General features: G+C 43.6%; 1 protein-coding gene across 28 annotated transcripts in view; it reads left to right on the forward strand.

The window, feature by feature from the left end:
- PPP6R3 (protein phosphatase 6 regulatory subunit 3) overlaps window positions 1-27,757 on the forward strand; it is a 126,881-nt gene that overhangs the window by 88,065 nt on the left and 11,059 nt on the right. For 12 of the 28 annotated variants that reach the window (XM_027090846.1, XM_027090858.1, XM_027090842.1 and 9 more), the window contains 9 exons: window positions 979-1,064; window positions 7,651-7,737; window positions 12,264-12,361; window positions 14,272-14,326; window positions 15,194-15,324; window positions 19,529-19,650; window positions 23,922-24,075; window positions 25,451-25,557; window positions 27,014-27,164. In XM_027090846.1, coding sequence (XP_026946647.1) covers window positions 979-1,064; window positions 7,651-7,737; window positions 12,264-12,361; window positions 14,272-14,326; window positions 15,194-15,324; window positions 19,529-19,650; window positions 23,922-24,075; window positions 25,451-25,557; window positions 27,014-27,164 — 991 coding nt within the window. The remainder of the gene's footprint in view (window positions 1-978; window positions 1,065-7,650; window positions 7,738-12,263; window positions 12,362-14,271; window positions 14,327-15,193; window positions 15,325-19,528; window positions 19,651-23,921; window positions 24,076-25,450; window positions 25,558-27,013; window positions 27,165-27,757) is intronic. The other 16 variants (XM_027090854.1, XM_027090857.1, XM_027090856.1 and 13 more) reach the window with 5 other exon arrangements.

The following is a 27,757-nucleotide window of genomic DNA, read 5'->3' on the forward strand; positions in this document are numbered from 1 at the left end:
ACAACATTCGTTCAGTTATTAACTTGCTGAAAATCATCTCTCAGTCTATCCTACTATTTCTCTCTTAAGAATGTTTGTGTTCAAGAGGCTGTTACCTATTGAATGTGCACGAAAAGTATAGTTGTGGCCCAGTGATGGACAAATTGGGGCTAGCGCACCTGTAATTTTGCTTCTTGAGCGAGATGTTAGCCAGATCATCACACTTTATGTCCTTTGCTGTGCACGTAAATTGGCCATGTGTATGATTTTTTGTTTTTAGATCAGTCTTCGTTTTATGGAAGTTGCTTGCCTTTGTAAGAGTGTGTACACACGTGTGTTTAAGCCATAATTGTCAGATGACAGACAGCCTTAGTGAGGCCTCCAAGATTACAGCTATAGTTGCATTTTCTCAGAAAAGTATTTGTGTATCCTTTTCTTTACAGTTTCTGTAGAAGGTAGCTTTCACTATTGCATACGGATCCATATGTTGGCCTATGACACAAACATTTAGGAAACATTATCTTTGAGCAATTTGAGAAGCCAAACTGGGTTCCATGGGACATTCATTGGCCAGATGCCAGTCAGTTTCTCAAGAAAGTGCGCAAGAGCTGACATTTGCAGTGTTTCCTAAACTCACACGACCATGAAGCAAAACTGCTTTTACCCCCACCTTAAAGACCGTTATCTTTACAGGGAACTTATCAGAAACATATTTTCCAGGTTAAGTTTTTAGCAAAAGGTCTTAAAAAACTTGTTGAATTCAAAGAACTGCTTAGGGCTCTTAGCATCAAGCATAGACCGTGGTGGGGAGGGGGTTCCTGAAAAGTTCTCGGGGTTCAGACTGAGCATGGCTATACCCCGTCCCTCCGAGAGCTCAGCCTGCAGGGATTGCTTGCCTTTGAGGAACCACGTGGGTGGTGCCCTCTCGAGTTACCTGTTTATTTGTCTGTGTGCAAGTCACTGTAGTGATAATGTTTTTTTCCTTTTCTCCCTCTGAAGATCTTCCAGACGAAGTCAGGGAGCGATGGGAGACGTTCTGCACAAGCTCCTTAGGAGAAACTAACAAGAGGAACACGGTAGATCTAGTAGGTTCTACAAGGTTACATTTCTGTGATTTCAGTGCTCTTGGCCTTTGCCCGTCTATTCAGAAAGATGTGAGACATCTTCCACTTGTCCTGATAATTGTAGGCCAAGCTCATGTTTCTTACCAGTAAAAGAGGTCAGTGCCCACCGTACTCTTGCTAATTTGTCTAGTCAACTTCCAATTCCTGCTTAGGATGACGTAAGGGTACAAAGAAGCTACTCATACCTGCTCCCACTGTACTCGGTTTCCACCTCCCTCAGTGCCCTGCTCCCCAAGCACCTCAACAGAGCAGCCTCTAGCCTTCCTTTTACTGTGTTGGGTTTGTTGCCTTATGCCTAAATAACCCCGGGTGGTTAGAAAACCTAAGTATTCGATATTTTCTAACGTTACTGAGTTGAGTTGACCCTCATTAAAGTCATTCCCAGTGGGGGAAAATTTTATAGATGACTTTGAAAACCCCAGCTTTAATAGATTGGTACTTTGAGCCAGGGAATAATGGCATTGATAATATTCTTAAAAATTATATTGGACTTTGGAATGTAGTCTTTGTTTTCTTTAATACGTTAAGTTTTAAGGTAAGTATTGCTTTTGCTTTTCAAGGAAAAGCATTTCCTTTTGCAAGCACATGCCAGCTGATAGTTGAGGTGGTGGCCTTGACTCTACATGGAAGTAGGTGTGTCAGGCATTTAATTCTGTATTTGAAATTCAGCAGCCGCAGTCTTGCATTTCTAATATACAGTAACGCCTCGATTGTTAGGCAGCCTTATCTGCTCAGAGCAGAGCCTAGAAATGGGGTGGGGGTGGTGCTGCAGAGCGGTCACTAGTCATCCTGCGTCATCCGCCCGAAGGGCCCGTTGCCTCCTGCTTTGCAGATTGTCTAACAAGTTTGGTTATCTTTTTCCAGACTCTTGACAGGTTGGTGGCTTGTTCAGGTGGATATAGTGAGAGAATTATTAGGTATTAGGAGTTGGAAGAAATATGAAGTTGAGAGAGAACTGTAAAAAGGGAGCTGTGTAGGGACATTTAGTTAAAATAGATTTGGTGGCCCTTATTGTCGCAGGGTGTCACAGCCCAACAGAGGAAATGGCATTCACTTTGACAGCCCTGAGGGATCAAGGAAGGGTTAAGTAACTTTTAATGAATGTATTACCCACTGTACATTGTTTCTTTCCCCCCAGTCAAATTGGTTAAAATTCTGGATCATCAGGGTCTTATTGTAGGGTGAAATTGTTCTCCCATACTGTTAAATTGAACCTTTTAATTTTAGAGGTTCCCAGATTGATTCCTTGTTAAGAATGCAGGAAATGTGGTCTCCTTGAAGGGGATTTTTGCCTTGTTTCTTATTCGTAAAGAAATAGGAGTATTAATTCTGATCTTGCTTGGGAAACTTCGTCAAAAATTGCCTTTTGGGGCTTCCCTGGTGGCGCAGTCGTTGAGAATCTGCCTGCTAATGCAGGGGACACGGGTTCAGGCCCTGGTCTGGGAGGATCCCACATGCCACGGAGCAACTGGGCCTGTGAGCCACAACTACTGAGCCTGCGCGTGCTCCTCAACAAGAGAGGCCGCGATAGTGAGGGGCCAGCGTACCGTGATGAAGAGTGGCCCCCACTTGCCACAACTAGAGAAAGCCCTCGCGCAGAAACGAAGACCCAACGCAGCCAAAAATAAATTAATTAATTAAAAAAAATAGTTAAAGCTTTAAAAAAAATTGCCTTTTGATTGACTTCAGAGGTAGAAGTAAAGAATGTCCAGTTAAACTTGTTGTTATCAAGATTTTTTTAAAAAGTTATCTTTGGTAATTCAAGCAGATTTCTTTTGTGAGTAGTTTAAATATTTATAAAGATGGACTTCCATTGCAGTTCGGGTAGCACTCAGCTACTTTGCACGATGCCGTCAGTTATCTAGTCTGTGACTGTGTGTAATGTCATGTATGTCCACACAGAGGAGCGTGGGCTTGCCCTGCATAATTAGTGCACAGCCCTTTTGGGTCAGACACATCTAGACATACATTTACACCTGTGTTGAAGGAAAAAATCATCACGGGCTCCACCTATCACGCTGATTGAAGCTCAGTTCTCCTTTGCCTATTGCACTTTCTGCCGTAATACTTGGACTACATAGATAATCTACAGTAAAACAAAAGGAGGAGAAGTTCGCTTATATAGCAAAAGTGGTAAGATATATAGAGCCCTGTTAGCATTGCTCATATCCTTTGTTGACTTAGCCCCACTCTGTGCTTTTGTTGTTTCTTGAGACTTTTGTGTTGATCTCTCAGGAGCTCTTCACTTCCTTGGTTTCAAATACACAGTACTAAAATACTACCTCTACTTAGTCTTAAGTCCTTCTAATAGGGAATTTTGCTTTGTAGTATTTTTAGGGATATGGGTATTCCAAGTTTTAAGGATCCTTATACATTAATCCTGGGCCACCAAGGAGAGTTGAACTGTAGCCTCCAGGCTCTTCATTTTCTGCCCAGAATGTTTCAGGCTATATCCCACATGTTCCAGGGAAAATGTGCTGTTGTGAATATTATTATAAACACAGTTTGGTACGTGCAGTGGGTGTTGCCCTTGCAAAAATATCATACAGAAATGTCATGCCCACTAAGTCGTGTAGTGCAAAGTCCAAATAAAAGCATTCCCTTCTAATTGCTTCAGGCATACTCATCACTGAAATTGGCAGTTAAATAATACATTGCTTATTCCCTACCTCCCTCCCCAAATAGATAGATTAGATACACTGCCCTGACTTAGTTGGTTTTAGGATGATGGCTCAGATACCTCTCTGGGAATTATTTCAGGTATATTCATAGGACTTGGGTCAACTAGTAGTTCAGCACCAAATGCTTGAGTTAGTGCATTGTTAGGTTGCCCTGGCCTGTTCTTTATTTTCTAGCCACAGCCAGGATTCGTTTGTTTATACAGCAAACACTCACCTATTCTACTGGCTGTGGGCCTGAGGACTTGCTCGGTTATGTAGGATAAGCTGTGCCAGCCCCAGGCTCCTGCCATCTTCTAGGGCAACATCTGTCTTCCAGCTCCTATCACTTCTAGGGCAACATTTGAATTACCTTCTCTCTGAGATCTTTGAAGTACTTTAATCTTCTGACCCCGTCATGCCAAAGTATATGAACAAGAGATTCATATACTGCTTATGTTTTTATGTTGGGAGTTTATCATGAGTAAAATTTGGTGTTTTAATTATATCCAGAGGCCGCATTGTTTTGACTAAGCCCCCAAACTGTAAAAATTGGTAAGGATTTAGATACAGGAAATTTAGATAACGTAGGCAATGTTTCTGTACTGACTTTGGAAGATTGAGTTTCTTTCATTCTCGGCCTGCCTCTCCAAGGGTGAGGATCTTTTTTTTAAGGTTGAGGTAGTTTATGAGATAGTTTATGGAGGTTGTGTAGAGTAATACAAACATGCATGTATGGATTGCCTGGAGATCCAGCAGGTCAAGGTGGAACATCTGAGGGTTTGCATTTCTAACCATCCCCAGGTCATGTAAGTGCTGGGGGTCCACAGTGGGACCACGTGCAGCAAGGAGCAAGTGTCTGTAGCTTCCACTTTTCACTGGAGGTTACCAGTTATCAGGTTACCAGTTATCAAGTCATACTTAGGATTCTCCTAGCAACCTAATCAGCCAAGATGAAGAAAACTCTTATTTGCTTTTTCTTTTAAAGACAGTTAATAAAACTGAAATTTTATTATGAAAGAAGGTAACAACTCAAAAGCTTTTTTTTCACTGCAGCTTCAAGAGTATAGTTTACTTAGAATGCATCTTGCTTGGCAAGAATGTTCTTATGTACTTGTTACTTTTTTTAAAGTTATGATTCTGTATTCTCATTTAGTGATTTACTAGTATTCGTGAAATATTTGAGGGGCTGCTGTGTGCTGGACACTGTGGATATTGCACTAAACAAGATTGGCAAAAATCCGTGCCTCAGTGGAGATGGATAAACAGATGGAGGGTAAACTAGGGGGAGGGAGTCGGGGAGTGTTTTGGGCAGATGTGCAATTTAGAATTAGGTGGTCTAGGAAGACGCCATGGAGAACGTTTGTGTAGAGGCTGGAGGGAAGTGGGGCAGGAAGAGCGAGTGCAGAGACCGGCACAGCGCCCGCGTGGCTGTATCAGAGCGGGCCAGGGAGAGAATGGGAGGAGAGATTTAGAGGTTCTGCGGGCCAGATCTCATGCAGCTTCACGGCAGGCTCCTGGGGTTGTGATCTTAGTGAGATGAAACCGTTAGGTTTGGAACTAAATAAAAAGTGACACGATTTGATGTCAGTGATTTAAAATCCTGTAATGATTTAAAAGATCATTGTGGCTGCTGGATTGAGTATAGACTATAGTGGGACAAAAGGTCGAGGCAGGGACACTGGTTAGATGCCTAATATAGTGTTAATCCAGACGAGGGAGAAACTTTCCACTAAGGAGGTGATAATAGACTTGATGAGAAGTGATGGGATTTTAGGTTCCATTTTGACAGTAGAATGGACAGATGTGGGTGAGACAGAAGAAACAAGATGACTAAGATTTTAGCTGGAAGAAGAAGAATGAAAGAGGCATTTCCTGAGCTGAAGATGCCTCAGAAGGGGTGTGTTTTGGAAGCTTAGATCAGGGACTGAGATGAACAAGTTTTCCCCTGTAGGTAAATTAAACGATCTTTTAGCTCATTTTATTAATAACGATTTCAGACTGGGTATGGTGTAGGTAGGATCAGAGTCCCCACATCTTTTAAAAACATAATTGAGAAGGTGTGCAGGCATTGTGTTATTATTAATAATAACTTGGTAAAACAGTAGTTTCTTTTTGGAGGAAAAAATTAATTGCTTTGAGGATACAAGTTAAGGAGAATATATAAGGGGGTCACAGTGTCTGGCACATAGTAGTTGCTCAACAAAAGCTAGTTGCTTATTTTAATTAATGACCTGATAAAATCTTATTTTGTAGCAAAAAGTATGAATGAGGACACATTATATCCTTTTTGAACTTAAACAAGACATACTAGGAGTAGTCAGCTCCTTCTTTTCCTCTCTAGTTCACCGAGCTTGCTCTTCGAATTGTCTTCTGTTTTTGTGCCCTCCCCGCCCCCCGTGGTGCTGCACCCCTACAACACACATGGGCTTAATATGATTCTTGTACTGGCCAGCCAAGTTGCCCGAAGCTCCTAAATCCACTGCAGTGGGACAGCTTGACCTGCTCTTGACTGCAGTTGCCCTGCAAGGTGCCAGCTGCCATGACCAAGCAGTATTCCACCACCTCCTTTCTGCATCCTGGCTGGGCTCTTGTGGAACACCCTCACCCCCATATCTTTCCCACCAGCTTGCTAAAGCCACAGTTGACTCAAGCAGGTTCCCTTCATTGATCACAAATTCTGCCTTTGATTTCATCAGACCAGATTCAAAATTAGTGTTAATGCTTTCTCTATACTTTAGGGAGGATAGAGAGGGAATTAATTGGAAACACTGGGTTATTCACTTTTACTCAGTATCTTCACCAAAGATAGCCAGACAAAGGGAAAAGAGATTAATTTTATTCAGGCAGTGATTTATTCAGAATTTCATAAGCCATACCACATACAAACTCAGTTGGATTCTACTTTGGGCTTCTTGAATCAGTGTTGGAACATCACAAAGCAAACCAGGCTGGTGTCTATAACTCTAGGCTTCTAGGCACAGCTTCAAGGGCTGGCAGGTAACGGCTGCTTGTGTCTCCCCCAAGGACAGTGCTCTCTGCCCAGAACACTTCTACAAAAAGTACGGGACGAATAACTCAGAAAATACAGTGTAAGTTACCCTTAGAAGTATAGTGCTTGTTCTTAGAATTTTACAGACTGTTCATTTTTATTACTTGCTGTAGAGCAATTACTGTCATTAGTGTGGTGCTTAGCCATTTGTATATCTTCATTTCTAATTGTTAATACATTTATGAATTAATAAAAATCACTTACCATGAATTGGTGAGCAGTTCGTGTTTATGCTTTTGCTTATTAATGTGAGTTGGTTTTAAGTTGTGAGGGCAGGGGGCTACGTTTTAAGTGGCAGAAGACTTGGGGTCTTGTAATGAGCAGGGGACTACTGACCTAAGTCATATTTAGCATTTATGAACAATGCTTTTCTTAGAATGGGCAAGAAATGCAAGAATTTAAAGTGAAATGGTTGTATTTAAACCTGACCTTTCTAGTGGCTCATTAGTGATCCCTGGGAATTGCAACTTTACCCTTCAGGCTTGGCATATTTAATTATTTCTATATTTTATCTGAGCCATTAACTTCTTCCTTCCCTTTTACCAAAATCACTTAAATGGAGTACCACAGCTCTCACATGCTTTCTGGTGCTGTTAATCATGAGTGAAGTAACCACAGGTGGGCAGCAGAAGGACAGGTAGCCAAACCGTCTGGCTGAGTGAAGTGTACCCTTGAATTACTGGGTGGATTTATTACAACTTAGCTGTTACTTATTTTTGTTCCTGCTGTTGTTAACACATTGAGAGAAAAACTAAATGTGATTTTTCCGTAAAAATGCTGATACAAATGTCCAAAACTTTTCTCTGTTAAATAGTTTTTTACATTTCTATGCATATAGGTTACAACCTGCCATATTCATTCATCCAGTGATGATGAAATTGACTTTAAAGAAACGGGTTTCTCACAGGATTCTTCTTTGCAGCAAGTGAGTCATGCCTAAAGTTTTGCTTTTTGTTTTATTTTAAATGCTTAGTTTAGTTGCCATTTGTGAATCAGCGTTGGAGTGAGACATGCATTAGGTTGTGATTTGGGGTTAACCTGTTAGCTAGGCAAAGACATTTAAAAGAGGAAGCGTTGGGTACATGAGAGGAAGGTTTATGTTGATTGTAATTCCAGGGAATGTTTCTTCAGATCTGATAATAATGATGAGTCCGGTAAATTTTCAGGAGATTTGAATGAACTGAACAGTTCAGTAAGCGCCTCAGACATGCTCATTATGCAGACCTGCACAGTAGACAGTTCCTGCAGGTCTGTGGATAAGAATACGAAGACTTGTTCAACGTCAGTGAAAGTAACTTTCACAATATCCCTGAACCCCAGATGGCTTACATGTTTCCAGTATCTTCAAATTGTGTAGTGACATCTAAGTTAAGTTGTAATTGAAGTAATTCATGGCCACCCTGTCCTCCTGTTCCCAAATTCAGCGCTTTTATCAGCTGCTGGTAATCTTTGTTGGGGAGAGAGCAGGATAGAGAAATAAATGTGCTGATTTATCATCCATTGGTGGTTCTTGGGGAGGTGAGGAATGATTTCACTATCTCCACTGGGTATCAGGTTTGGGAGCTAAATAGAGAAGCCCCTTTGAAAGTTACCAGCTCTTCGTATGAAGAAGTTACCCTTAGTCAGGACCAGGTCTTGGCCTGTCAGTTGATTTGGTGTGGCAATGGAATTGACGTAGTCACCTTCCCACCTGGCACTGAATGTTGCTTAGCTTCTTTTTTCTCCATCTTTAAGCCCCTTTTACCAAGACCAGGATGAAGCTTCTGATACTTATGCTGGCCTTGCCTTTCGGTGTCCAAGTAGACTGACACACTCTGGTGTAGGTTGAGCTAAGCAGTTTCTTGGTTTGGTACTAAGGCAATTTAACATTCATGTATTCAGGCTAGGCCTGAGGTAGCATTTTGGTGGCTGGCAGGCTTCTCTTGATTCTTGACACTGCCCTTTGGAAGCCAGCCTCCCGAGGAGAGAGGCGGGGAGCTGTCAAGCAGCAGGGCCTCATTGCCACCTCTCACCTTGGCTTGCTGTCCGGCAGCAGTGGCCACCCCGTAGGCCCCGCTGGCTCACTGTGAGCCCTCATGCCTTTGAGCAATCCTTGCCCGACCCTGGAGCACCTGGGCAGTATTGAATTAGTCCCCTCGTCCTGGTCTGAACCCCAGTGCTACACATTGCTCCACCCCTACAAAGAAAATTGATGGTGTACAGTGTACATTTTCAAGATGATTTTGATCTGGCGAATAGCTTTAAGAAAAAGAATGCCCTTAAACATCTATTTGTAAATAAGCTAATAAACTCGGAACTTCCGGGCAGCTGATTTAATCGGGTACTGGTGACATTTTGGTACCAGGAAAGTGGATTCCCTTACATCTCTTGAAATCTGGTTACAGGGTCATAGCTCTTCTGGGGAGAATTTTCTAACGTTTTTTTGCTTTGCCTGCTGACGTGCATGTAAAGCACGCCCAGTCACCAAACTGCCCGACACCCGGCTGCTGCGCTGTGGGTTAGCCACTTCATGGAACCCTCTAAAAGGAGGGAGAATAGTGACTCTTTTCTGATTGACAGCCTTCCAGTAAACTTTTCTTTGCATGTTTAAACTATACACCAGTCATGGATCATTTTGAAAATAAACATACTCCAAAGCATTTTTTTCTGAATTTAAGAATACAAATCTAGGTTAATGTAAGAATTTCATGCTGGTCTCCTTTATAATCAAATCAGTTTATATATATCAATTTGAGGTTCTCATTCACATTTAAAGCTAGATCTGTTGCTAATGCTCGAGCACAGAGAGCTTAGGGCAGCTCACTTAACAGACTTGGGGGGGCCATACTTGGCTCGGGGCGTGCTCACAGCTTTGGTGCCCCTTCTGCTTTCCTCACCTCCGGAGCTTGACTCTTCCTCCTCCTAAGGCTGCCTCACAGGGTAAAGGGTGAGGAGGTCTTCCTCGTGTGGTGTCTGAAGAACTAGGGCTGGCTGCCAAGGATGGACACCACTCCCGCTGCCCCCGTCCTCAACAGGCTTGTTCATAGGCCATCAGGTCTGTGGACGGGGACTTTCTGTTGCCCGGGTGGGTCCACCCAAGAGATTTACTTAAGAAAGTGGTGGGCTCCCTTCTCAGTGACTTGAACAGTCCCTGGCTTTGGCCAGGATGACAGTTCTGAGACGTGTGGGGTTTTTTTTTTTTTCCCTTTTTTGCATAACTAAAAGTTTTTAATAATCGCACAACTGTATGGTGCTTTCCAGATTTGGATTTCTCAGAGTCCAAAACACTTTTCTAAAGCTTCAAATAGAATACAGTAGCAGTCCTCACTTATGTGGGTTTGGTAAGCCTCGATGGCTTTATTAGTCAAAATCAGACTTGAGACCTAAGTTCTTTGCTGGCTTTATCTTCTTAGAAGCTACAGTAGACTCAGAGCTAATGAGGACTACGGTTTGTTGGTTTTCTTTTCCTCTGCGTTACTACGTGGAGGCTGTGTCTGTCAGCAGCTATATATCTCCCTCCATAGATGAAGAGAGACAATGCAAATATGTGTGTGCATGTTTATGTGTATCTGTGTATGTATCTATATGTTTGTACATGTATGCATTCACACATGTATTTATAATACACTTAGTATTTGCATTCTGTTATGAAGCATTTAAAGTATTATGAAGCATTTAAAGGAACACTTTTGGGAATATTTCTTCCCTTTTACACCCAAAAGATTTACAGTATGATCTCTAGAAGTATAAAACATTTAAAGAAAAAGAAGAAAAAAAAAGAATCAAAACAGTTGAAAAGGACCTTTTCCCCTTGTGCAACCAAATTTCTAATCTGTCAATAAACTCAGAGCCTGGCTTATACTCCTTGCTCGGAAGAAGGACTTCGTGATTCTTTGCCACACCTTTGAAGCTACCAACCATGCGTCATACCTTATAAAAGAAAAAGCAATTCAGACAAGTTGGTTTCTTTCTACTTACATATTTTATATTCGTATGTCCAAAACTCAGCCCAGCCTCCCAGAACTTGTCCCTACCGTTCTGCTTTCACCCAAACTCCCACAGCTTTGGTGTGCCTTACCAAATGCACCCCTGGGGGGCTGGCTCCAAGTGCTCATGTGCTCATGTAGTATTGTCTCTTTGGGCAAGGAAGGGAGCAGCGGGAAAGTGTGAGAGTGAACAGAGGGGTGGTGGGTATCGAGGTAGAGAAAAGTGAGGTTTTAGGTTCTCGGTAAACTAGATGCAGCATTTTTTAGACCTAAGGAAAAGATGCCTTCCAAAGCCAAATATAAGGTTTATTTTTAAATTATCCACTATTTGGATTATCCATGCCATAATTCCCTGCCACCAGAATGAATAATCAGGAATTAACGGCAGAGGCATTTCTGCAGTGTTTGTCTGCAGGGTAGAGTCCGTGGGCTCTGCTCAAATGGAGAACCGAGGAGAACTTGGCCTTCCCAGTAGTGGCCTCAGGAGCGACGCTTTTAGTTCAGCTGCCAGCTGCTGCTTGTGCCTCCGCGAGGTCCGTACACAGCTCTGTCCGTGGGCAGCACGCACGTTATTTGTCTCTATATTTATTGCTCGGGGCAGAGTGAGGAGTGGCACTTGCATATCTTCATCTGTTCTTTACTCCTGATTGAGAACATGGAACACGTTTGCTGACCTTGCTTGTTCCCCCGGGCCTGCTTGTTGTTTGAAATTAGAATAGCAACATTTTTGTGGAGTCCGCTTTAACATTCCCCCTTTCTTGCCTAAGAGAACCCAAGTGAGCCTGGTGCTCTCTAGAAACGGTGTAGTAAACAAGAGCCGACTCCTGCATGGGTCTTTCAGTGTTGTAGGCTTTTCAGAGTGATTTTGGATCAGTGTTATAACTTTCTGTCCTCTCTCTAAGGTAGGTAGGATAGTAGTTACTTTTCTACTCTTCCTAGCCTCTGAGCCTTAAATCTTTTTTTTAAGAAAATGAAGTGTCCCTGAACATTGTGTTGTAGGATTGTGATTGTGATTATTAGTCATTTTTCCTCTGGTGCCATGTTGCTGTAGTGGACTGTGGGTGGGGAGATGCAAAGAGGGAGGGTGGGTGGTTACCATTGGTTGGATCTTAAGATAAGGTTGGTTGTGTTCAGAGGTGACTGATACACCTTATAATTTCAGACTGTCACATGTCACTTGATCACGCTTTTGAACTAGACCCAAACCTCTCTCTAAAGATAATTTGGAATAGAGGTCAGTGGTCACTTAAACATTTCTTACATGACATGTGCATTAGAATAATTTATGGACCAAATTCCAAACATTTCCTTTTTGGGGTAAATCGTGTCTGAAATTATTTGATTTTTTTTTTTTTAGAAAAACACACCAACTTTTTAGGCCCTATGGCTATATAAATAAGATGATTTCTGGAAAACAAATGAGCAAATAGTATGTAGAATGTCATTAGAATCATTATATCACTGTCACTGGTCCTGGGGTTGCCAGGCCTTTTCTGATTATCAGATGCAACAAATGACGTCCAATTTTATTGACCAGTTTGGCTTCAACGATGAGAAGTTTGCAGATCAAGATGACATTGGCAAGTGAGTATGTCTTCTGTTTGCATAACTGTCTCCTACACTCCTGCTCTTTGTGAGACATTCTGGTTCTCCTGGATTCTTGGAACCCTTTTGCATTCGTGAGTTGGGAGGAACCTGCCCTCCAAGTGTTCCTTTAGTTCCAACCTATCAGCCTGAAGCACCCAGACAACATGTAGGAATACAATGTCACTCCCACAGAGCAGGCTTGCCCTTGGGCTTGACATCTTTCACAGAGGTTTATTTGTATTAGGTGTAGGAACTCAAGTCATTGTGCTCCTCTTTGAGGTTTTAGTGCTAGATCACATCATCTAAAGTAGTTAATCCCTATGTCAGTTACCTGGTTACCTGGCTTGAGCAGGTGTGGTTCTCTTACAGCACACAGTGAATGGGGTATCATATTATGGCTGAGCAGCTCTATCCCATGTGTATTTTCTCTAGCTGACTCACCAGAAGGCAGAGTTGGGGCTTTTCCGCCCGAGAGCCAGGCCGTAAGTTCATTCATTCTGCAGTCAGGGAAAGAGGAGCATAGAAATGGGGATTACTGGTAATGTGCAGAATTAATGGATAGAAGATGTGTGGGCCATCCACAGAAATGAAAACAAATGTTCTAGCATCTGACCTTGGGAAATGAGAGGTATTTATAAATGAAGTATTTACAAGAGGGGTGTTACAGCTCACCAGCCAACTTCTCTCTCACAGGGGCTCCCTGATGATGGTCACCAACACCCAGCATCTCTCAGGGTTCCCCACTAGCAGTAGATGCTCAGTAGTTGGTTGAACTACAGCCAGTGGAGGCTGTTGTTTGTCATAAGTTGCAGTTTATGGCAGGTGAGAAGCTAAAAGACTTTCCATCACACTCTAATTGTGCCAAACAACATGCTGTGTTGGCACAGGGGCCTGGAGGCTCCACTGTAAGTAGAGCAGTAGTTGAAGGCTGTCAGCTGCCCTAAGAATCGGCTCATTTAAATCCAGAAAGAGCAAGGACTCGGTGTTTGTGTCTGTACCCCAGGAGCACTCACACCAGAACCCGCAAGTTCCCCCATGTGGCATCTCAGCATTTGTCTGTCTGGACTCATTTATTAAGAGTTACTAGTTAGGGACTTCCCTGGTGGCGCAGCGGTTGAGAGTCCACCTCCCGGTGCAGGGGACATGGGTTCATGCCCTGGTCCAGGAGGATCCCGCATGCTGCGGGGCGGCTGAGCCCGTGGGCCGTGGCTGCTGGGCCTGCGCGTCCAGGGCCTGTGCTCCGTGGCGGGAGGGACCACGACAGTGAGAGAGGCCCATGTACCGCCAAAAAAAAAAAAAAAAAAAAAAAAAAAGTTACTAGTTAGGAATCCATAGTCTCTTTAGAATTTGTATTGGGTATTTGGAATAATGTTTGATGAGAACAGATCTTTTAAGGATTATAAAATAGTCCCACCTACTCAAAAATTGTTTAATAGGCTCTGAATTCTTTTACTCCCTACTTTCTGCCTAACTATGCCATATTATAGCATAAGATTTCAGGGGTATCTGTGTTTTATGTATGAATTTGACTCTACCTGGAGAAAGTTCAGGGTCTGACAGCTTCTGTGACCTTTTTCGTGCTTTGACCTATTTCTTCTTTGCAAATAACCTTTTTGGGGTTATGAAGTATGGCCCATGGAACCATGGTTTCTACCGTGGACGTTAAAAATCTTCTATAGGAAGGCTTCGAGGGTGCGTTTATTATGTCGCAAGAGGCTTCCATTCCAGCCTTCCCATCCTGTGTAAATTCCTTATACCAAGGGAGGAGGTATCATTTAATGCAAGCAGAGTTTGTTTGTTGTTAATTAACAGAGATTTTAATGATAGTGTAAATATTTTACATTTGGAGAATTTCACAAATTCTCTATAGATAATTAACTATTCTTGCACTTATATTTTGTTTACAGTGTTTCTTTTGATCGGGTATCAGACATCAACTTCACTCTCAACACAAATGAAAGTGTAAGTATTAAGGCCTGTCGCGAGTAACAAGCCATACGTGAGATGGACAAGTGGGAATGGGGTTCTCTCAGAGCCTGCCTGCAAGAGCTGTGTGCACTGGGACCCCTACGCCCTAGGAAACTTTGTCTCAGATTGCTGTGACTTCAGCCACTCACATGACCTGCCTGGCCCCTGTGGGCATGTGAATTTGCAACCCTGGTTTAAGATGTGACAGGGCTAATAAAACCAGTGTAGATATTGAGCTTCAAAGACTGCTGTTTGACTCCAGCCTTCTGCCTCTTACATCTGCTGAATGTCACCAGGAGCGAAACTTGGGCTAGATCAGGGCCAGCCTCTCATCGCCAGGCGGTTCTGAAACGCCAAGTCAACCACATCAGCAGATTGACACAGGATTAGTGTCATTTTAATGGGCACAATGTTGATTTTTATGTCACTTAACATGAGAGACCAGTGGTTTATCTGCTGTTGTGATAAGTTAGAAACTAACCAATTGGACCATGACACTCGTCACTGCTTAGCTGGCCCGGTAAAAGAAGAGCTCTTTGTGTTAGGGTAGGTCTGGGCTGCATCTTAGGTAGGTGGGCCAGGGAGGCTCTTAGAATTAAAATGGTGCTTTCACCAGATGAAAGTGAGTATATGTAGACAGTCTCAGTTTCTTGTATGCTAGTTTTGAAGCCAGTCTTTTGGGGGGAACTTTCCGTTGCTACTTACACAGAAGCTGACATTAGATGCTTACATTTTATCTTGGTGTATGTGATAGACACAGTTTTTTTTTTAAGGATATAGAAGAAGATGATTTACATTGGTAACTTTTGCGGAAAATAACTTGATTTTAAAATTGATTTTCTCTCTCTCATTTTTATGTAGGGAAATATTGCCTTGTTTGAAGCATGTTGTAAGGAAAGAATACAGCAGTTTGATGATGGTGGCTCTGATGAGGAAGATATCTGGGAGGAAAAACACATTGCATTTACACCAGAATCCCAAAGACGATCAAGGTGAAAGAGAGCTCGTTATAGTAGTAATAGTGTCCAGTGCATAAGGCAAATGATTATTAGGAGACGTACATTGTAACCTCTCCAAACATATATGTTTGACCTAGAGATCAGTGCTTTTGTCACGATCAGAAATGCCCTTGTAAATTGATGTGAGTTGGTGCCACTGCACTTGTGTGCGGTGTGAACAAGTCAAGGTAATCTACTTGAAAACACTCGAAGTGTTTAGACATAGTTCATGAAATGTTGTGACACAGCCAGTTCTTATTGGCAGGTGATGCTGAGGAATGTAGTCATATCGTGCTTTGAGTAAACGGTCCCTTACCAGTAATAAGAGCAGCAGCTGAGTTATGTGTTGTTTCTTACAAAAGACTGAAAGTTTCCCCGGGGAAGGGAAAAGTTGTTTCTAAAAGTTAATTTAACTTGGGGAGACAGAGTCATGTCATTTGATACCCGCTGGGATCAACCCAGTCTCTCCCCTCTCCCCCTCATTTTTAAAATTCACTCTATCCAGAAACCCCAGTTACAATGCAGAGCTTGTCAGACTGGATAAAAAAATAAGGCCTGGGCTTCCCTGGTGGCGCAGTGGTTGAGAGTCCGCCTGCCGATGCAGGGGACACGGGTTCCTGCCCCGGTCCGGGAAGATCCCACGTGCCGCGGAACGGCTGGGCCCGTGAGCCGTGGCCGCTGAGCCTGCGCGTCCGGAGCCTGTGCTCCGCAGCGGGAGAGGCCACAACAGTGAGAGGCCCGCGTACCGCCAAAAAAAAAAAAAAGCCTGATTTATGCTGCAGATGGGAAATAAATTATTTAAAAACTTAAATTAAAAAAAAACTTTAAACACGTTAAAATTAAAGGTAGAGGGATCTATATTAATATTAAAGTAGATTTCAAAGGAAAAGGATAAAGGAAAGGTCATAAAGGGGTTATTAGAAGGACATAATGCCAGTTGTAAATGTCTACATATCTAATAACAGGGCTTCAAAATAGAGCGAAAACTGATAGAACTGTGAAGAGAAATAGGCAGATTCTACAATTATATTCAGATATTTCAGTACGCCTCTCCCAGTAAATATATTCAAGTATACATGAAATATTTACCAAGAGAGATCATATTTGGGCCATAAAGCAAGTCTCAGTAAAAATGTTTCAAGTCATACAAAATACACTGTCTGACCCCAATAGAATTAAATTAGAAATCAGTAACAGATCTCTAGAAAATCTCCAAATATGTGGAAACAAATAACACATGAGTTAAAGAAAAAAATCACAGGGGAGGGACTTCCCTGGTGGTCCAGTGGTAAAGAATCTGCTTTACAATGCAGGGGACGCGGGTTCGATCCCTGGTCAGGAAACTAAGATCCCACATGCCACGGGGCAACTAAGCCTGTGGGCCACACCTACTGAACTCGTGCACCTCAGCTAGAGAGCCTGCCTCCCGCAAACTACAGAGCCCATGTGCTCTAGAACCCCACACACCACAACAACAGAGCCCACGTGCCCTGGAGCCTGCATACCACAACTAGAGAGAAGCCCACATGCCGCAGCAAAGAGCCTGCATACCTCAACGAATATCCCATGTGCTGCAACTAAGACCCAATGCAGCCAAAAATAAATAAATTAAATAAATGAATAAATAATCAATCAATCAATCTTAACCAAAAAGAAACATTTAAAAAATCACAGGGGAAGTTGCACAGTACTTTGAATTGAAAGAAAGTGAAAATACAGTATATCAGGATTTGGACCTTGCAACTGCAACAGTACTTAAAGGATCATTTTTAGCACTAACTGCTTACATTAAAAAAGAAGAAACATCTCAAATCAGTGACCTCAACTTCCACCTTAAGAAATGACTAGAGATACAAAACAGAAAAACAGTAGGGAAAATCATTGTAATCAATGAGTCATGACTAAACGTTGTTCTTTGAGAAGATTAATAAAACTGATATACCTCTAGACAGAATGGTTCAAGGAAAAAAGAGAAGATACACATTATTAATATCAGGAACAAGAGAGATGACATCACTACAGATTCTACAGATACTAAAAGGGTAATAAGGAATATTAGGAGCAACTCTATGCCAATAAATCTGACAACATAGGTGATCTTTGAAAGACACAAACTACCAAATCTCAAGCAAAAAACGATGACCCGAGTTGTCCTGTATCAAAGAAGTTGAATTTTTAGTATAAAACTTCCCACGTACACACAGAAAAACTCAAGGTCCAGATGGTTTCTCTTTGGTGAATTCTACCAAACATTTCAGGAAGAAATAACACCAGTTTGTACAAAAGCTTCCAGAAAATTCAAAAGGAGGGAATAGTACCCATCTCATGCTGTGAAGCCACATCATTGTAACTTGATACCAAAAGCTGGCATTGCATTACATGATATGAAAAGAAAAGTGACCTGTTATTCTCATGAGCATAGGTACAGAAACTCCTTTAAAAATTATAGCAAATAAATGCAACGATGCGTCATGACCATGCAAGGTTTATTCCAGCAATGCAGAGTTGGTTTAACATTTGAAAATCATTCAGAAGGCATGTGGCTGAATCCAACATCTATTCCTGATAGGAATGCTCAGCAAACTGGAGATAGAAGAGAATTTCTTCAACTTGTTTAAAGCTTCTCCAGTCAACCTACAGTGAGCATCATACTTAATGGTAAAAGACTGAATGATTTCCCCCCAAGGTCAGGAACAAAACAAGGATATCTGTTCTTACCACTGCTTTTCAGTATTGTGCTGGAGGTTCTAGCCAGTGCAGTAAGTCAAGAAAAAGAAATAAATGGTTTCTAGATTGGAAAGGAAAAGGTAAAATTACCTTTGTTCATAGACAATGTTACTTATCTATGTAGAAAATGTGTTGTAATCGACGAAAAGACTACTAGAACAATAAAGTGGGTTTAGCAAGATTGCACAATCTTGGATCAATATAATTGTATTTTTACGTACTGCAGCCAACAATTAGAATTAAAATTACTAAACAGTACTATTCACAGTAGCATCAAAATATTAAATATATAGGGGTAAATCTGACAAAAGACATGCAAGGGCCATACACTGAAAATTATAGAACAGCTGAGAGAAATCAAGACTTGATAAATGTTTAAGAATTGGAAGACTTAATATTGTTAAGATGCCAGTTCTCCCCAGATTGATCTAGATTCAGTGTAGTCCCAAACAAAATCATAACAGGTTTTTTTGGTAGCTGTTGACAAGTTGATTTTTAAATTCATATGAAAATGCAAAGGACCTAGAATAACCAAAACAGCTTTCATTAAGAACAGCATTAGAGTATTAACACTACCTGACTTCAAGGTACAGTAATTAAGACAGGGAATAGATCAGGGGGACAGAACAGAGAACCCGTAAGTAGACCTGCACACATATGTAGACATCTGATTCATGGTGGAGGTGCAAAAGCAGATCAGTGGAAAAAGGATAGTCTTTGGAAGACATAGTGCTGGAACAGTTGGACTTCTATATGTAAAAAAATGAACTTAGTCCATACCTCTTACTGTATATACACATTAACCCAAAATGGATCTTAGGCCTAAATGTAAGACATAAAACCAGAAAACTTAATACTGGAAAATCTTTGTGACCTTGGGTTAGGCAAAGATTTCTAAGATACAACACCAAAAGTGCTGTACATGAAAGAAAATTTTGATAAGTTAAACTTTATCAAAATTAACCACTTCTGTTCTTCAAAAGACACTTAAGAGAATGAAAAGACAAAGCATACACCAAGAGAAAACATTTGCAAATCATATATCTGATAAAAGACTTCTGTGTAGAGCATATAAAGAACTCTCGTAACTCTATAGTAATAAAAAAGACAACCCAATTTTTAAAATAGGCTAAAGATGTGAAAAGAACACTTGAGAAAAGAAGATGAGCACTTGAGAAGAAGCTCAGCATCCTTGGTAATTAGGGAAATGCAGATTCACGCCACCAGGGGACACCTCCATGCACCCTCCAAACAATGCAGTTGTTTAGATTATGATCTGTGTCTTCAAGCAAAGCCCAAGTGGGAGAACAGCAGGAGACCCAGAGTAGGATCAGTCTTAACAGAATGACGGGCAGATTGGATCCAGGTGAAGTGCAGTACGATCTTTTTGTTGTTGGAGGACTTCTGAATTCTTTGGATTTAGTTGGTGGCCGACAGGCAACATTAAATATTTTGGTCCTTTTTTCCTTAGCTCGGGGAGTACAGACAGTGAGGAAAGTACAGACTCTGAAGAAGAAGATGGAGCAAAACAAGACTTGTTTGAATCCAGTAGCGCCAACACAGAGGATAAAATGGAGGTAGACCTGAATGAACGTAAGTTGCCTTCTTCCGTATCAGCCGCTGTGTGTTGGAGATAGCCTACAGTATCTGAGATGTCTTCTGAAGGAATAGTTAAGTTGAAGCACATGTTGTCATTTGAGTCCCCTTGAAGGTTTAAGTCTCAAGGACCGGGCCTAAGGGAAGGAGCAAGTTACACCTTTGATGGGAGAGCATCTCTTTACGGTTTGGAAACCTTCTGTGTGAGTCTGGCTAGAGGATAGAGCACACTGGTAGGTCCATCCTCTGGCTACAGAGACTGGGTACCAGAGCAAAAGGGGAAAGGCCGTAGATTCTGGAAAGATGAGGAAAGACTGATCTGTAGAATCAGGAGTGCACTTAAACCAGAGGAAACACCTTAAAGCTCGAACAGTTTTAAATGGGTTCTCCATGGTTTGTTTATGAACCCTGTAATCCTAAAACTTGTCCAGCTAAGTGCTTATTTATGTTTTGCTGCTTGCTAAGAAGACTTGTGTTAGCTGGCATTATAAAAATACTGTTAACTTCTAAGAGTCCAGACAAATTTTTTTGTGCAAGAGCCATGCGGGTTGCTACTAGGGCTTTCCTCAAGGCTGAAAGGGCTTCCTGTTACCCAGGAAGGCCTTTTATGACTCAGTTCCAGAGGCTGAAACCCAGCTCTGGAGGTCAGGTTCAACCTCCTCGTAACCTCAGAGTTTAGCAGTAATCCAGCAAATCCCACGTGTTACAGACCCAAAAACGGAGAGCCAGAGAGGAAGTACAGATCCTCTGTCCTCTCACTCCTTTTTCAGCTCACCTTCTTCACGAGGACGTGATACCGTTCAAATCAGCACGCCTTTATCAGGTTCCTCCTGTGTGCCAGGAGCTTAGAACCTACTGACGAAATGGAGAGGTTTACCATCCAGTGTGATGAGGATGGCGGGCCGGGGGAGCTCGGGGGGCCCGGCTCACCCCAGGCACCTTCAGAGACCTCCCAGAGAATGGGATGCATAATAAGGACAAGTAGGGATCAGTCAGTTTGCACAGAAGGCAACTCATATGAAGGCGCAGAGCTGTTTAATATAGCTCAAGAAAAGGGTGAGGTGGTGGAAGTGAGGCCAGAGGCCAGAGGAGAATTTTATCCTGAAGGCAGTAATCCTCCTCCTGAGGGTTTTACTAAGAATTACAGTATTTGATCTGTTTGGAGATGATCACTGTGGGCAGCAGCGTGAGAGCTGGATTAGAAAGGGCACACTGGAGACAGGAAAACCAGCAAGAGACTCGCCATTACATGTGAGAAATGGCGAGGGCTGATCAGGACAGGGGCCAGGCAGCAGCGAGAAAGAGACAGGCTGGAGACCCTGATCTTTTAGCTCTAGAATGTGTGTGTGTTCACGTGTACGGTTCAGTAGTGTTGAGTATATTCACATTATTGTGCAGTATATCCTCTAGAACTTTTTTTGTCTTGCAAGGCTGAAGCTGTACCCATTAAATAACCACTCCCCATTCCCCCTGCCCCAGCCCCTGGCAGCCACCATTCTACCTTCTGTCTCTGTGACAGAGAGGACCTCATCTAGGTGGAATCACAGACCTAGGGACCTCATCTAAGTGGAATCACAGAGTATTTGTCCTTCTGTGACTGGTGTATTTCCCTTATCATGATGCCCTCCAGGGTCATCCATGTTGGAGCGTATGGCAGGATTTTCTTCTTTTTTAAGGCTGAATAATATTTCAGAGTCTGTGGTTCTTTGAGGTCACTGGGTGGGTGATAAGTGACTTGGAGAGAGACCACACACTTGGTATGATTCACTACCACTGTCACGGTGACGCTGGAGCTGGGTGTGGGGACAGGGAGAGATGGAGGGGGAGCATCCTGGATGAAGGTCCCATTCACCCTTACTTGATGGGGTGTGGCCTTACAGGTCTCAGCCCTCCTGACTCTGCTCCTTGGGAAGGGCTTCCTTTGCACTGACAGGTCCACAGGGGTCGAGGTGGGGCCGGGGAATGGCGGGGGTGCTCCTCTCCTAGGGCTCTGAGCTGCCTCACCCCCCTGACTTGGAGAGCCTCCTCCATCCCCAGCAATCTCTGTGGCTTCTTTCAGTGGTTTTCGGGACTGTTGAGTTTTTAATGTTAGACTAATTCTGGGGAGCTAATCTGGGAAAGAATATCCCAGAATGATAACAACAACAGGAAAGTCATTTTTGTGTAGCCTAATTTAGTTATGAAGTGGAACTTTGACTTGGATGGAATGAGTCTAGAACTTTGCATATGGTGGGCAGGCAAAAATGCCTGTCAGATTGACCCTTCTAAGGTTGCAGGTGAGGTTTTCAGACATTGAGGTATCATCCCTTCTCAGTGCCAGTGGAGCCCAGCCGCACACACACAGAGTGCAGTGCAGGAAGCAGGCCCTCATTTAACCCTCAGGACTAAGCAGATGGTCGTATCCAAATTGAACAAATGAGGAAACCCAGGCTAAGGGGAGTTAAATAACTTGCCCAGAGTCACAGTAAGGTGGTGTGTCTGTACAATCGGTACACTTCTGTCGTACACAGGTACTTCTCGGTCATTTGTCTCGAGGAGAATCCCCAAATAGCTAGCAGATTCCCTAGTCTAGCATTCCTGGCTTACAGCCTGGAGCTTCCAGATTGTGACAGAAAACATCCCTGATAAAGAACAGTGGTCCCCACACCCAGCTTGTCCCAGCAAAGATTTGGGGACTCAGCATTGAGTACTGTGAAGGAAAGCATGGTGTGCGATGAGAGCGAGCAAACAAACAGACCTGATTCCATCTGAAGGGACACATCTCAGGTGTCGACATTTAAACAGAGACCGGCAGGTTGGACCCAAACTGCAACATGAGAGGAGCAGCACAGACAGGGAGTAGCGCCCCTGCAGTCCCGCCACTCCCACCTCTGAACGCACTCCTGTGCCTGCAGGACCTAGAGAGTCAAGAAGAAAAAAACTCCTCTCTACTTTCAGAATTTCACTTCTGACACCAAATGTGTGAGTTTCCCACACAGACCGTTTCTCCACACCAGCTGAGTGTCCTGTGCAGCTCCGTTCAGGCACAGACTACGTGGGCTTAGAGTCAGACCACACAGGTTAAGGGCTCAGTCCCACAAGATAGCTGCCCCATCCCAACCAGTATTTCTGACCAACTGGCTATAAATAGGGAGTTCCCGTGACCTCTTTGGGTTTGATTATTTGCTAGAACCGCTCATAGAATTCAGAGAAGCACTTTATCTACTATTACCAATTTATTACAAAGGATATTTTAAAGGATACAAATGGACAGCCAGATGAAGAAGTAAATAGGACAAGGCCCAGAAGGGCCCCAAGCACAGGAGCTTCTATCCCCATGGAGTTTGTGATGTGCCACCCCCTGTCGCCACCCCGGAAGCTCTGAAGTCCGGCAGTTTGGGTTTTCATGGGGACCTCGTTAAGTGGGCATGATCGATTAAGTCATTGATCATTAGTGATTAACTTGACTTCCAGCCCCTCTGCCCTTCCGCAAGGTTGGGGGAAGGGGTGGTGGGCTAGGTCTGAAAGTTCCAACCCTCTCGCCACCTGGTTGCCCCTCGCCGGCCCCCACCCTGCGGCTGTCCAGGAGCCCCCAGCCGCCAGTCATCTCATCAGCACCCATCTGTCACTTCAGAGGTTCCAAGGGTTTGGGGGGTGGGTGGTCAGAGACCAAACACATATTCCTTATTATGTCACAGGAAGCCTTGCTGTTGTTTGTGCTAATGGTAGTAGACTGCAGGGCGGCCGTGGAAAGCATGAGTGTGGAGCGTGGCCGGGCGTGGACTGGGAAGCATTAAGGTTGTTTCCAGTTTACTGCAGTTGAATAGCCGGCATGCTTTTCTTTAAAAAAAATAAACTATTTATTTTGGAATAATTTTAGATTTACAGAAAGGTTGCAGAGGTTGTCAGGGAGTGGCTGTATACCCTTCACCCATCTTCCTCCTGATGTTAATATAACCTTGGTACATTTGACAAAATTAAAAAATTAACATCAACGTGTTCTTTTATGTGTGGCTTTGTATTCTTGTGTGATAATCTCTATTGGAAAAAAAATCATAGAGAGGAATTGCCAAGGGATCAAAGGGAACACACAGTTTTATAATAGGGTAGATGTCACCAAACTGCCCTCCAAGTGGCTGTACCATGTCCGCTTCTACCCACGGTGTATTCGAGTGCCCTTGGCCCACAACTGTGGGCTTTTCATCATTGCACATCTGTTTTTGAAAAATATTTGTGTTATAGTAAACTACTGAGGTGTTCTCAAAATGAAATCCTTCCCCTCTTTTTAGCGCCCAGCTGGTCAGCCAGCTTTGATGTCCCCATGGAGACAACGCACGGTGCTCCCTTAGACTCTGTGGGCTCTGACGTCTGGAGCACAGAGGAGCCAGTGCCGACTAAGGAGACAGGCTGGGCTTCTTTTTCCGAGTTCGCGTCTTCCCTGAGGTGAGCATGTGCGCCAGCTCTCTAAAGCTTTCCACAGGAGAACCGAGGATGCCATGGGTGTTGTTGACACTGTTGGTCACCTTGATTTTCTTCCAAGTTGAATATAGTGCCTTAGCATCAGCAGGGGGAGGGATTGACACAGCTATGAGTTACAAGAAGAACAGTCCTCCTCCTTCTTTCATCCAGGATGAACTGGGAAAGGAGTAGATCGTAACAAAGTAGGCTGGGGAGATATGGCCAGCAAGTCAGCACAGTGCTGATGAAGGTGTCGGGACAGGCTTGGGAACAAGGTGAAGCCAAAGAATTCCTGGCAGACACCTCAGTGTGGAATATTACAGAAAAATGCAGAATATATCTTGAATTGAATAGATAATATGAGCTTGTATTTCGCTTGTAGCTGGTCTAGTGCTGTAAATTAAGGGGTGTGACAGGTATGGCTGTCAATCTTGTTAACTGTAATTCTCAGTAACAGCAACCTGTCATTTTGAAGTTTTCCTGAATAATATTGTCAGCACTTGAGTATTAACCATGGACTTCATGTCTTGTTAGACTTACTTTGATTTGATTAACGTTTTATTTCATCTACTGAAAAACAATCAATCTCCAGCACCCCATTTGAAAGACTTCGTTGCTTTCCCCATTAACCAGTGATGCTTTTAAACAGTCACTGCTAATGGAAAAGATGCAAAGACAAACTGTTATGAACTCGCATGTACCGTTACAGACAAACCAAAGAGGCGACCTTACAGCACCTCTAATAATAGCAGCGAGCCGTTATTCAGAGGTAAAAGTGAGATTTATGGAAAATATCTCCAAAATATGATGAGTTACTTCACTGACTCTTCCAGTGCAGGACAATCAGGTTTCCAGCTCTTGCTCTTCTGGTTACTTGAGAATGTTGTTGGAGCATCTTGTTTACCTTTACAAGCCCTTGTGCACAGGCCGTGTTTTCTCATTAAATATCATTAGGAGGGCCAGGCCCTCTAGGCAGTTTGACTTGAGGTGATAAGGATTTTTGTAAAAATGGCACTGCAGATACAGTTCATATTGTACAGTGTACACACTGCTGTGCCAGCCCTGGGAGCCTGGTGATTATGTGACCATGAGGGGCTGGGGGCATTTTGAAACTGTCTAGAAACCTCTGAGAAGTCCCTGTGTGACTGCCCTGCTGATTTAGCAGAATATCGGCCCACCCACACTCATCTGCTACTCCAAGCCGCCGTCCATGCTTAGATCTGTGTGTCATTCATTGGAGTCTATAACCAACTGTGTCTCCCCAGTGGAACTGGAACTGATGTTCAAAGGTTTTTTGGGAATAATGATAACTGACGTCTGTTTCCCACTGCTAACCTCTGAATTTTCTCTCTTCTAAAAGTACAAAAGACTCTTTAAGGAGCAGTTCTCCAGTGGAAATGGAGACCAGCACGGAGCCAGTGGGCCCGCTGGCGCCCAGTGTGGCTGCGCTGGCAGTGCAGCCGGAAGGTGGGTGCAGAGAGCGCCGAGGCACAGCCTGTGGGCCGCTCCTTTGGTGGTGGTTCACACTATAACTTTATGCTGAGTTTTCTAGATCGGAAAAGTTGTCTTTGTCCACAAAGCAGGTTTTTAAAAAAGTTCAGGGGCTCCAAGGACCCAGGAAAATGAGATGGTGGGTCTGATGTGAGCAGGGCTATTGAGGAAAAGAAGTTGTGTATGTTTGCCAGAACCACAGCATGCTGATCCTAGAACAGTAAGGGATCTAAGTTACCAGTCATTCGGTTCCCTCAAGACAGGAAAGGAAACAGGCCCAGAAAGGATGAATGGCCTAGCTTACAGCACCCAGGGTGAATAAAACCAGAACTAGTCATGTGTGCTCCAAACCCATCTTGCACCCAGGGTGAATTAAACCAGAACTAGTCATGTGTGCTCCAAACCCATCTTGCACCCAGCTCTTTCGTCCCTTGGAGTTTGCTTTCTTGGTGCATATGTGTATGTCTGGGCACATTTCAGGCTCTCTGGTGGTTTATTTCCTTCCCACCTTTGTGAATAGGTGAAATGGTCAAGGGTATCCAGTGACTGTCTTTTTCAAAACATGCACTTGTTCCTTGCGTAGGCCCTGAACTATTTTCAACCTGATGAGGGGCGTGGGAGGTGGGGGGAGAGCACGGAGGTTAGTGAGGGGGCGAGGAGTGGGCGTGGATAGTATGTGGAGGAAACAGAGAAGCCAGTCCTTAGAAAGGAAATGAGGGTACAGGTAGAGGGCACAGGACCCAAGGGGCAGGAAATTAATAAAGCCAGAAATTAGTATTTTGTAAACATTCTGTATATAGATGACATAATTTGTCCCTCAGCGGTTCTACAGGTGGCTTCAAATACCCCCATTTTGTGGATAAGAAAACTCAGGCATAGGTTGGGTTCTTTGCCCTGGGCTCTGAGGTTGGTAAGTGGTAAGGTGGTAAGGCTGGGTGTGAATTCAGGAAGTCTGACTTCAGAGCCTACACTCATAACCAGTATACCCCATGGTTCCCTCTTATAGAACAAAGAAATAATCCACAGGGAACCACAAAAAGGTAACTTTAAAAAAAGAAAAGAATAGGACCCAAGTGTGGGACAAGTGAGAGGAGAAGGATGAATGAGAAGGGTGCATGGATAAACCACGAACTGGGCTCTGGTGGGTTGTGGTTGTAGAATATACGACCACCTGTCCTGCGCTGGGAACTGGAGAACATGAGGGGCAGGAGAGTTGACTGGGAGAAAGTTGGGTGTGCAGGTAGCTGGGGAGACGGGGGACTCACCAGTCCTACACTGTGGGGAACCCACGCAACTTCTCTCCTGTGGGCATCGCTAAGAGGCAGCAACAGGCAGATCATGTCACTTTCCTTCTTCTTCAAGCAGTAGAGGTAACGTTGGGTGGCTGGGTCTGCACAGATGTTCGTGACATTCAGCTGTGTGTCCTTTTCAGCACCAGGCAGTGTGGCCATGGAAGCCAGCTCTGATGGAGAGGAGGATGCAGAAAGTACAGACAAGGTAACTGAGACAGTGATGAATGGCGGCGTGAAGGAAACTCTGAGCCTCACTGTGGATGCCAAGACAGAAACCGCGGTCTTCAAAAGGTAACCAGGGCTACAGTGTGCTGGCAGCTGCAGGTTGTTGGAGGGGCGGGGGGAGGCAGAGGGGACAGAGACCGCAGATACTAACAGCTTTAATTTGATTCAAATGTGGGTTCAGACATTAGCCTGACATCTTTCTAATATCTCCGTTAAATTCATTGAATCTTAACAAAGAGATGGAGTTTGGTTCATTAAGTGGTCCTCCCCCCCCTCCCCGTTTTCTTTAAAGATTATTTATGTAGTTATTTATGGCTGCGTTGAGTCTTCATTGAGGCACGCAGGATCTTTCGTTGCGACGCGCGGGCTCCTCTCTAGTTGTAGCGTGTGGTTTTCTCTCTCTAGTTGTGGCACGCGAGCTCTGTGGTTTGCGGCATGCGGGCTCTAGTTGAGGTGCGCGAGCTCAGTAGTTGTGATACACGGGCTTAGTTGCCCCACGGCATGTGGGATCTTCCCTGACCAGGGATCAAATCCGCGTCCCCTGCATTGTAAGGAGGATTCTTTACCACTGGACCGCTAGGGAAGTCCCACCCCTCCCCTTTTAATAGTGTTTAGAAGACTGTAGGTTCAGAACACTGATGGATTCAAAATACGTGACT

The sequence above is a fragment of the Aethalodelphis obliquidens genome, unplaced genomic scaffold (assembly GCF_003676395.1).
Source record: "Aethalodelphis obliquidens isolate GAN/ISIS:26980383/991018 unplaced genomic scaffold, ASM367639v1 scaffold69, whole genome shotgun sequence".
Taxonomy (NCBI): domain Eukaryota; kingdom Metazoa; phylum Chordata; class Mammalia; order Artiodactyla; family Delphinidae; genus Aethalodelphis; species Aethalodelphis obliquidens.